General features: G+C 39.7%; 1 protein-coding gene across 1 annotated transcript; it reads right to left on the reverse strand.

The window, feature by feature from the left end:
- Positions 1-1,390: 1,390 nt before the first annotated feature.
- On the reverse strand, positions 1,391-10,976 carry LOC115158163 (lipoprotein lipase). The gene is made up of 10 exons (XM_029706779.1): positions 10,723-10,976; positions 9,113-9,294; positions 8,627-8,806; positions 7,882-7,993; positions 7,236-7,469; positions 6,623-6,868; positions 3,561-3,681; positions 3,116-3,298; positions 2,754-2,861; positions 1,391-2,637 (listed from the first exon to the last, which is right to left on the reverse strand). The coding sequence occupies exons 1-10, from the start codon at positions 10,814-10,816 to the stop codon at positions 2,586-2,588; spliced, it is 1,512 nt and encodes a 503-aa protein (XP_029562639.1). The 5' UTR covers positions 10,817-10,976; the 3' UTR covers positions 1,391-2,585.
- Between the last annotated feature and the right edge of the window lie 1,034 nt (positions 10,977-12,010).

The raw sequence follows: 12,010 nt of genomic DNA on the forward strand, positions 1-12,010 counted from the left end.
AGAACTGCCACTGCTCCTCTAAACAACAGTGTCCTGACGAGAAAGCACATTTTCTATGCCAGGTCAAATCGCGCCTCATTAGCTCATTGTTATGGATGTGTCCAAATAAATGTCACTAAAAACAGCTTAAACAAATGCAAATGCAGCTACTATTCTGGCTGTATTGTTTGACGTGACTGTGCGTTAGCCATAGTTGACTAGCTAGCAAACAAGGGATAAGAACGTTGCCAGACAGTATGGCAATGGAACATTTAAAAAGAACGACTGGGTCCATAGGTCGAGTCTCTGGCAACCAAACCGATAGAATGAACGACCAGCCGGCTTGGTTAGCAACTCTAAATTTGTGTCGGGAATATATCTTGTGGAGGATGAAATAGTATGAATAAATTCACCAAAATATATTTTTTTCTGAAAATATGTCAATCATTATTTGAATATGTTGGTAACCCGTTGTATAAAAGTGATAATGCCCTCGAAGCTGGTGTTTGGAGGATACTGTATATAACAACATCTGTGTCAATATATCCTCCAAACACCGGCTTCGAGGGCATTATCACTTAATTAGTAAGCATTTAACAATCGAATTAGAACATTGAACTTAAACCCTGTAGAATCATGGATCTTGTGTAACTACGCCTACATAACATTGGATCAAATATTGATAGAAAAGAATAAAGCTAAATAAATAGTCTACTGCTTCTGGCACAGAGAACACCAGTACCTGCACAAACAACTGACTGACAAAAGCAAACAATGATAAATCAACGGGTAAATCTAATGCATTGGAATAAAGGCTGTTTTTATCAAGGACGCATGACAAACAAATGGCGGAAAATCTATGCATAAAGGAGCTCATCTGAGGCCATAATTCAACACTACTGGATGGACAGCACTGCCACATAGAAATAAATGGGTTCAACCATGACAGAGAGGTGGGGGTGTTCGTTTCATTGGAAGATTTTATTTTCATATTTACCACTGTAAAACATATTTAACACTGCATTTTAAACAGGAGAATGGTTGAATTAGCATTATTTAGAGACCCCTTAAAGTTAGACTTTTGTTGCATTTAGGGGAGCTAACATCTCAATCAGGGGAGCTGAATTTATAACCCCGTGCCCCTTAAAACATTCAACCTCCAGCTGCATCCCCCTCTAGCACCAGGGTCAACACACTCTCAAATGTTGTTTTTTGCCATCATTGTAAGCCTGCCACACACACACTATACGATACATTTATTAAACATGAGAATGAGTGTGAGTTTTTGTCACAACCCGGCTCGTGGGAAGTGACAAAGAGCTCTTATAGGACCAGGGCATAAATAATATCTAAGGAATTTAAGAACACAATATGTAGCTCAGGGTAGTAAAAAAATCCAAGAATACCAAAATATATAATGTTTTCACTTTATTAAAGTATCATATTCTGTCTTCATAGAGTGCACTGCATTTCAGTTCAGAAAAATAAATGTGCTCATCAGCTGGCATGGAGACCAATTTGATCAGTCTGTCCAAAGCCACTCACATAAAATCACACCGCTTCATCTAGAAAAACAGCGACATCTATGGAAATCTGCCCAAATATATTACAGCTAAATATACAAATATATACAGGTACATTCAATAAATAGAATATTAAACATTCTTGGGATGTTTATGGTTATCATGTAGGGCTGCCCACCCATGTTGGCAAAGTCTCACATATATGCTATACATTTAGTGTAGCATTTTGTTTGACCTTTTTAAAGAAAATTGAATGTTTTAGAGGGCATGCTTGACCAATAGGGTTAAGGTAATTGTTTCCACATTATTTTTGACCTATAAAGGAAGTAATAGAAGTACTAAGGCTGTGACCACTATTTTTCAGAAGTCCAGTGACCAATTAAAGAATGATCTGAACATAATCCATTTCAACTAGTTGATGAATGATCAAATTGACTGACGGGGACTAACTCCCTTAAAGTGGCCAGTGCCGAACACAATAACCAAATGCACACAAAGAACAAGCAGGGAATGCATCTACAATGATAACGCATATATATAATAGTGATTGAAAAGCTATTTACACGGGTCACTGCAATATTCAATTCTGTAGACAATGTCACCATCTTTGGTCCCTGTGATGGTGGCAATTAGTGGTTTAGGCATGACATTAGTGACATGATTATTATAGTGGGCACACTGAATGTGGCAAAAATAAGTGGAAGCCATGTCAATCTCTTTTAATTGAAACTACCTAGTTTAACGTTAGAAATTAATTAATTTGATTTAGTAGGTATACATAAACACAGTTGAGATGAAGGATTAAAAAGATAATGTAGAAACGTTAGACCAAGTCAAAAACATAAAAAAAGCAATTGTTACACTCTCCATGATGACGGTTAATAGAAGAAAAAGCACGTAAGCTGACTCCCAGCACAGTGGGATGAAGTGATCGCGGGTGGAGATGAGATGACACAGGTTGGGAGGCAGAAGATACAGTACAGGTCAGAGACTTACATCCCCTAGCTTCTCTCCAGCGTATTCTCCCAGGCTCCATCCAGCTTTGGCTGTGTGGTTCAGTGCGCACTCTATTCAAGTGTTGCTTCATGCAATGTTATTCTTGAAGTGGCTTCCCTGCATCTTGAGTCTGTGCATCCTGAAGATAAATCAAAATCAAAAGAAGAACATGAGGAAATACGTTTTGAATCCCATCTTTGGTTATGATTGATTTTTCTATATTCAAATGACCAAAGTTTCACAAAGTTTTCTTACTTTTTCTCTTTCCGGCTCATGTTGTCCTCTTTTGATTTGACAAAGACTACGTCGTCTTTTCCTCTGATGAGGTAGGCAAACTCTCCATCTTTAGCGCTGAAGATCACCCTGGAGTCAGACAGTAAAGACTATCAACAAAGCCTTCTTGACACCTTTAACATATAACCCCAAAGAGTGGAAATGTGAAAGGCGATGCGCTGTGTTAAAGGTATTCAAATACTGTCCACAGTACTGTTGGGTTTAATGAATGTAATGAATTGGCTTTAGAGCGAAACCAGCAATGCTGCTGACCTTAAGGTCTGTGAATTTGAATACCCCTTCTACATATAGATATACAGCTCATCATTACTATCATGACTTACCTGGATTGAGTCTCCCCGGCCTTGACACGTATTTTGCGTATGTGGAAGTTTTTGTTTCCCCACATGTCAGACCAGCTGAAATAGGCATCTTTCTCCCAGCGCAGCTTGACCATAAGCAGCTCCCCGACGTCCACGTCGGTGGTCAGCAGGAATGACACAGTGCTGTTGGTGTTCAGGAAGGGCCTGAGGGGTCACACACAGGTCAAAGGTCAGTGGATCAGTTCATCTTCTGTACTGTATATAGTACCCAGCTGAGTTGGGGTGGTGAGGTGACATTTCCAGGGTTCATTATGAGCTACAATGTCAGTGTTTTATATTCGTAAGTCTGGACTTGTTTAGATATTATATCAAGCATTTCTGGAGAACTAAGTATTGCATAAAATGTTTTTGTATTTCCTATAATTTCCTTATTTTATTATTTTCTTTAATATCAAACCATACGTACATGGTGTAAGGTATGTCAGTCTTCTCATCATGGGTTCCGTACAGAGAGATTTTCATGGGCTGCTCAGTGTAGGCCAGTTTCTCACTGCTGAAGAAATGCACCTTCACTTGGTAATGGAAAACTGTGGAAAGAATGACAGAGACCTTCATTTAGAACCATGCCACATACAGACAAGTGTCACAGAGAAGGTTTTGCCCTGTGAAACCCTGAGTATGTTTTTTTCTTATGGAAACACCTGCAGTCTGCCCAGTTAAGACACATTCTCCGACAGTTTGAAGTGTTTGTGGCATGTGGACATAATCTCATCACTGATGCCCACAGTTTGAGCTAAAGATCTCCGCTCACACACTATTGTAGTATCTCAGTGCTTAAGACCTGTCTTTACATAACCATATTATTGATCCACTTACTGCCTTTGTGTGAATAAGGGAAATAAAATGCAGTGTTAAACTTCAGATTAAATTGACCGACCTTCCACTCCTTCCACTGTAAAACCAAATGTTTAGGATCTGAACGCATAACTTAACACTTTTCTGTAACACTTTTTACATGCGTCAAGGCATTTAGAATTTCAAATGAAAATGTGTCACTGTGTTTAGATTGTAAACACCAGAACATGTCTATTCGCTGTAACACTTTTAACAAACATGAACATGTTTATACAGCACAAGGTTTTTAGGTTTTGAACGCTAAACACTGGGGGTGTTGTTTTAACACTGTAGGGTGTAAAGCCGTATTTGCATATTCCCCAGCATGCCTTTCATGTGATTGTGAGGGATACCCACCCATGTCTGTGTTTGTAACAGAGACATTGTTGCATTCAATAACTTCTATTCCTGAAGCCTTCATCAAGTGACTGCCTAAGTGAATGTGTTTCAATTAAAATAAATCCCTTTATGACCACATATTACACATTTCATAACGTCTGTGGTCTGAAAATCCTGGCTCATCAGACCTGGTTTACACTGGTTTATGAAGTGATTGGCAATTCCTATCAGAAACCAGCCAGAGGGAGGATATCCAACAAATTTGAATATTTTATCACCCACAACCTGCACTCAGAATGTCTGCTATGGTGAAAAACTCAACAATCAAAACTACCTAAACCATCTAAACTAGAACAACCATCTCAGTAACGGGTACAAAAAGTCCAACCCCTGGATTAGTTTAGAAACATTTAAGTTATTTATATTTCTATACTATGAGCTCAATAAATCAATGTGCATTAGGAAACAAAGATTTTAAAACAAACTATTCTAAAAATCAACCTGCAACAAAGCATGCTGGGAAATATGATGAGGCCCCTCCCACATATTTTTCACTCTGAGAGTTAACAGAAATGGACTCAAGACAATTGAGTAACAACAACGTCACGTAATTGAAAAGAAATGTCCTGTTCAGTTGTGCTGAAATGTAAGGTGACAGACATTCCTAACACTGATCTGAATAAAAGGCATGGAAAGTCACATACATTTTTGAATGACTAAATGCACTCTAAACATGACGATGGGAAAGTAAACACTAGTGTTTAGGTGTTCTCTTGGTTAGAAACTGAGTGGAAAAGCTGAATATCTTGTTTAATCTTGCATTCTAAACACCTGTGTTTAAAATGAGAACCCTTATTGGCTAATCTAAATGCCTAATGTTTAAGTTTTAAACACTGACGTTTAGGTTCTAAACTTGTCACATGCTTCATGGTTTTACAGTGTACTACAGAGATGTTATTGTGTGCCTAAATTCAAAGCCAGTGCCAGAAGCATTTCCAATTGGTGTGGAAAGTTTCTTCTAACTTTCCACCGTAAGAATTCACGTGCAGTGGTTTCCAGTTACCAAACCACAACCACTACTGAAATACAAATAGTCTCACTCTCATGTGACCTTCATGACTTGCGTCATGAACCTTGTTTTATTCCCCCTGCTTGTTTTTGTTTGTCCCTGACGCCACTACCTTATCAGATATGTCAGACTGTGCCAATCCCAGAGTAGTGGGGTGAGGAGGGAGGAAAATGGACGCAGGCTGGGCGGATGTTATAGAATCTTTTATGGATTGTGGGTCAGGTGACTGATAAGGGAGGGACTTGTGTAGACTACAGTAGTTGTTTTCTCAGGGTGGTACAGTATCAATACAGTATGTACACAGTTGGGGCCCGTTGTACTAATGTAACATGCACAGGATGGTAAAGAGACTCAGTGTTCAGGATCCGCCCCTTTTTTTCAATTTTCGTCTAAAATAACATACCCAAATCTAACTGCCTGTAGCTCAGCCCTGAAGCAAGGATATGCATATTCTTGGTACCCTTTGAAAGGAAACACTTTGAAGTTTGTGGAAATGCGAAAGGAATGTAGGAGAATATAACTCAATAGCTCTGGTAAAAGATAATACAAAGAAAAAACCAACCCTTCTTTTATATATTTTTTTTATACCATCATCTTTGAAATGCAAGAGAAAGGCCATAATGTATTATTCCAGCCCAGGTGCAATTTAGATTTTGGCCACTAGATGGCAGCAGTGTATGTGTAAAGTTTTAGACTGATCCAATGAACCATTGCATTTATGTTAAAAATGTTGTATCAAGACTGCTCAAATGTGCCTAATTTGTTTATTAATAACTTTTCATGTTCAAAACTGTGCACTCTCCTCAAACAATAGCATGGTATTATTTCACTGTCGTAGCTACTGTAAATTGGACAGTGCAGTTAGATTAATAAGATTTTAAGTTTCCAATATCAGATATGTTTATGTCCCGGGAAATGTTCTTGTTACTTACAACCTCATGCGAATCACATTAGCCTACGTTAGCTCAACCGTCCCGTGGAGGGACACCAATCCCGAAGAAGTTAAAGTTCTCAAGGCCAGCTTGAGCCAGCTCCTAGCCACCACTACAATAACTACATTCAGCCATCCGGACCGATACATTGAGGATTTGGCAATTAATGTACGTCAGGTAACTCTTAACTAAATCTATTTTAGTGCCACGAAATGAACCTTCTGTTGTGAAAAAGAGTGTTGCTTTGTGCTTGCATGCATTCTTGTCTTAAAACAATTCCTCTCTCATCCTTACGTTTGAAGGGCATCATCTCGCGGGTCTTGAGGTACATCTTGGTGCTCCGGGGCAACCGGACCTTGTTGACGCCGTAGCCCACCTTGTTGCAGCGGTTCTTGCGGCAGTTGAGACACATGCCCTTCATGAAGGCCTCTTTGGAGCTGCAGCGGTAGGCCATGGTCTGATGCTCTGCTGCGTTCACCAGCGAGTCGATAAACAGGTGGATGGAGCGCTCATGGGAACACTTCACAAGCTGGTCCATATCTGCATAGGACAGGCGTAAAACAAGACCATTAGGACCATGAAGTCTGAATCACTGGCTGATTCTCTAATATACACCAGACTAACAATGTGACTGTGTCTGTGAAATGTGCTTATTCTGGCTTATGACGTATGGCTTTCAGTGTTATGGTTAGAAAACTGAGGCCTTTGAAATGTCACTTTTAATGGAGTCAAAGCACTTGTTGCAGCTGTTTAAATTTCAAGAAACACTCCTCATGAAGATTTACTACAGTATAATAACAGACTTTGACGTTACACTATGCTTTACTATATGTCAGACAGCAGAAATATGGAGAAGCTAGAATAGTAGAAGGCATTCTACAGTACAGTGTCCAGTTACAGTACGTACTACGGATGCCGGTGGTGGCGATCATCATCATGGTGTTCTGCAGGTCACAGCCTGGCTGGAAGGTTCCTCCGTTGGGGTAGATGTCCACGTGGCCCACGGGTCTCTGGATGCCGATGCTGCGGTCTGGGGAGCCCCGGGTGTTGGTGTGCAGGACGTCCACGAAGAGAGCATCGTCAGGGGACAGGGTGCTCTGGGCGTCAGCAAACTCAAAGGTCGGGCCGGCCGGGTCCAAACCTGGGAGCCAGATGGAGGGAGGGAGAGAGAGAGAGAAAGAGAGAGAGAGAAGGGGGAGGAAGAGAGACAGGGGTAGAAGCAGAGACGGAGAGGGAGAGAGAGAGAAAGAGAGACGTTATAGATCATTCACGGTCCTGGAGGTCCATACTGCACATGAGACCATGCAGTCCTGGCCAAAGCCCACAATGTGCTTTAGTGATGATTTGATTATGGTTTTCAATGGCCTCGAGATGTAATAGTTGGGTAAACTTTATGGAGACAAATGGGAGGACTATTGAGGCTAAATGCATTGAGATAGAACTTGCACATGTAGGCCTATGCATGTATGTATCCATGGTACATGTATCTACATAGCGACAGACTGATAGATAAACATTAAAACCTCTTTAGCAGAGAAGGGCTGTCTGCTCACCTGTGATCCTGCTGACTTTGTGGTTGGTGAGGAGACCAGCGATGCCGGCTACATGAGCCCCCAGACTGTAGCCCAGCAGATGTATGTTCTCCCAGGGGTAGTCTAGCGTTTTCTGACAAGGGGGGAAAGCAGACATGGTTTTATTTCTATTTTCCAGTCTTGTGACTGTGTAAAGTATTGGCTGTAAAACTCGTTATGCCATCCTAACACCCTCTCAAGTATATTCTGTTCTGTCAGTTATACTGTACGCTTACACATGTAATCATTTCAGGTAGTTTATCATACCAATGTCTCCTAGCCTTTTTCTAGCAGAGGATATGCTTCACTAGCTCCACCTGCTGTTTCTATCAATAATGAGCTGTGTAATGATGAGTGGTTGATGTGGATCAACAACATGGCTGTAAAAAGCTTTTGGGTGTACTAAATCATAGCCAGGAGTGAAATACAACCACAGCATTGACTTCTAAATCATTGTATCGTCACCAGTCACATATTTCCTATTTCAAATATGTTTCTGCGTTGTCAACATGAAAGTCTGTATCTGTCCGTTAATACAGGCCCAGTGCACTACTTTTGTAAAAAAAAAAATATATATATTTTTTTTACAAAAGTAGTGCATAAAGTAGTGCATATATATATTAATATTTTTTTTATTCTGATTTTTCAGGGGGTGCTGTAACACCCTCAGCACCCCTACTTCCTGTGGCTATGTTCCTATCTACCCAGTGTCCTTGAGATCACCCACCTGTAGCCAATTAACAAACTTGGCCACGTCTTTGCCCACCAACTTGGTGTTGGCAGCTGAGTTGAGGTAGTGCTGCTGCGCCCGTGTCAGCCAGTCCACCACAATCACGTTGGCCTTGGGCTCCCTCTTGTACAGCGCTGTCACCAGCTTAGGGACCCAGCTCTCAAACAGCCCCGTGACCTGGACAAACACATTTTCGGGGTCAGTGGCTGGCCTAACTCACTGTGACCCTAGCCCTCATTGTTTACTCACAGCACTGATTGAAGACTAGCCAAGTGTCAGCAATTTTACACATGAATGAGCACAACAACATTATGCCTACGGACAGCGGCGGGCTTCTCATCATACATCTACTTATCAATGCTGAATTTATTTTTAGAATCAACATTGTTGAGTTATTTCCCTAATTATGCCCAACAGGCCTCATTGAAATGATGATCAACAACTTCCGCTTTTGCGGTAATCATAATAGTGTCAAAGCTTTACCGTCCATCCATGAATGACCACGAACGTCTTATACCCAGGGTTGAATTCACACTTTGGGATGGTTAAGGGCTGCCCGGGAACGATGTAGCACAAGTCATCATCCGGTATCTCAGCAGTTCTCAGGGAGAACTTGGATACAATGTCTGTGTAGTCCTCAAGCCATTCAGTAGAGTTGCTGTTACCTGCACAGACACAGCGATGATGTTAAACTGGCTTCATCAGTCATGTTGTCACTCCCCTACTAGTGCATGATCTTGCGTGTAAGCACTTTGAACAGTTATCATGGCATACAGGTTATCATTATGCACAATGCAGGGGAGTCAAGAGTCTATAGGAATCTGCCTTGTTCATTACACTATTGTTTACATTTTTAACCGGATACATATTAAAACCTAGTCTAGATGTCCTATTATTTATGACTTTTTCATTATCATGATTGTACAAGGAGTTCACTAGCATTTCAAACACTTTACCACAACCAAAATGTAACTTCTTATTTGCATGACAGATAAAATTCAGCATCTAACATTTGTTTACAAAGAAACCAATTGCTGTATTTTTCATTGCATCTTCAACAGTGGCGGTTCTAGACCATTTCAACTGGGGGGGGCCAAGCTGGGGCCAGTTACATTAGACGTTATTGTTGTCATATCGTTTTCTTCACTGCATTGCAGGCATTAGCAGGCAAAAGACCATGTTCATAATCATCATCTTTGCCACTGTCTCATAACAGATGTAAAAAAATAATGATAGCAAAAATGTGTTATGTAAAAATTATTTCATACTCCACATTTAGGGGGGCCACAAGGGGGTCCAAAATGGTTGTCACAGGGGCACTGCCCCCCCCGAACCGCTAGTGATCTTCAAGTGGTGGCAATTCAGCTTTTTTTCTTTTATCTTCGAACACTATTTATTTTGGAAGAAAGTAATTACAAAGACACAATCTGCAGAATCTATCAATTTATCAACTGGTGTAATCTAATCCAATTACCAGCATGATAAAAAAGATATCGATACGTTTCACCGGTCCAATGTCGCCCCCTTTTGCATCTTTTGAAATTCTACCAACCAAACATTGTAGTAATAACACTATAAGCCTTTTGAAATTAAGTATTTATTTTGGATATCACAAACATACACAAATAGGCCACATTAAATATCGAATATAATGTCAATAATAATTATAATATATGTTATTATGCATTATGCAAATACGTGTAAAACAACGGGAAAATGTTTATTATACATCAATTAAAATATTATTTTAAGGTCACTTGAACATGCGAATAATGTCGTGTCCTTAAAATGCATAATTTGCATCTAGTTGATCAGATTTATTGTATATATATTTTTGCAATGGTTGAAAAGATTATTCATGAGAGAGGTGCGCACCCTAACAAAATGCACTCGAGTGGGGTACGTCTGACTGAACTGAGGTTACTCTCGGTCACTTGGAGGAGTCTGCATCAATTTTACTGCCTCCCGTTGGCTCTAGTGTTTATTTTATGGGAGAAAATCAACATAGAGTCAAAGAATGTGTTTATTTAACCTATCTCTAACAAAGCCAAAGTCAGCTCTACAAACAGCTAGGATAAATATCCCTTACTTACCAAAAAGTGTTTGTTCTGGTGTACTTGAAAAAGATACACAGATATTTGCCAGAATTATCCAAACGGTGACCAAAAAGGTATTTTCTTTTCCCATATTATTGTTGATCCAGAGGTTTCTCCGTCAAGTCCCGAATGAAAATGTCCTTGTATGTTGGTTTAGGAGTGGTAGATCCAATTGTATAGCTGTGGTCTAAAAGTAAATCTGATTTGTGATAAGAGTGAAGTTTCTTATGAAGTCTGCCACAATTGCCGCTCCAAGTCGTCTTTATGAGTGGCTCATTTGAATAAACAAACTCCATTGGTCGGAAGTGAGTGGGCTGGGCTTGAACTCGTTCCAAACGCAAAATTGCCCCAAAAATCATTCACAACTCTCTCTGCCCCTTCACCGCTGTGCTTCACATATAGACATGTTATACGATTAGCTGTTTTAGCTTTCCTTTAGAGTGATACCTTATATGTTTATTCAATTCAGAATATCTTGTCTTGGTAAACATATTTGAGATGTTCACCAAACGGTTTACTTGCTATTTAGAGTTTAAATGCTACAGCCAAATGTTTTTTAATTTTTTTTATTCAAGTTATATTCTCGTAAAAAAAAAGTTTCATTCGAAATGGGCAAACATGCTCCAGTGTTGGCTCTTCTGTGATTTACCATGCTGTATAACTGGAGCGTTTCATAAGACATGTGGCTTGATAAATGTAATTCGAAAACCAGTGTTAAGTAACAATACACATGTTCTATATGTAGGAATCTTAATATAGGCCTATGTCTATCCAAATATATCTCCATAAAGCGAAACGTGAACGTTTTTGCCTCATATTCTGCTAAATGCATGGCCACTATTGGTGCTGAAAGAACGATCCTACAGGCTATTAATATTTATTCAATAAATGTGTCGATTAAATTTTGAATCTACTTGCGTAATGTCAACCCACGAGGGAGAGGTGCAATGGACGTGTTGAGTAAGCCCCTTCATAGCTCGATCTTTGCTGAACAATTACTTTCAGCTGAATTTGGAAATGACTGAGCTCGATTGACTCACAAATTATTGTTCTCTGTTGAAATTCAGAAGGACGTATTTTAATGCATTATGTTAACATGTGCAGTACTGAACTGCACAAACAGTCTCTTGCCATACTCAAATAAATAAATAATTTAACGGGACTATGAAAACCAGATGTTTAAAACACAATTCACATAGTATGTTGGTAGCTAAACCGTTTTAAGGCTCTGATAACTTTAATCTCTCTTGCAAATAGTGCAAAATATTGTATTTTAATTGAAATT

The sequence above is a fragment of the Salmo trutta genome, chromosome 22 (assembly GCF_901001165.1).
Source record: "Salmo trutta chromosome 22, fSalTru1.1, whole genome shotgun sequence".
NCBI classification, from domain to species: domain Eukaryota; kingdom Metazoa; phylum Chordata; class Actinopteri; order Salmoniformes; family Salmonidae; genus Salmo; species Salmo trutta.

Coding starts and splice junctions, on each gene's coding strand:
- LOC115158163 (XM_029706779.1), bottom strand. CDS start 10,816: ATGGGAAAAGAAAATACCTTTTTGGTCACCGTTTGGATAATTCTGGCA. Junction 9,295..10,722: donor ACCAGAACAAACACTTTTTG/GTAAGTAAGGGA, acceptor GTGTCTGTGCAG/GTAACAGCAACTCTACTGAA. Junction 3,682..6,622: donor CGAGATGATGCCCTTCAAAC/GTAAGGATGAGA, acceptor TTCTTTCCACAG/TTTTCCATTACCAAGTGAAG.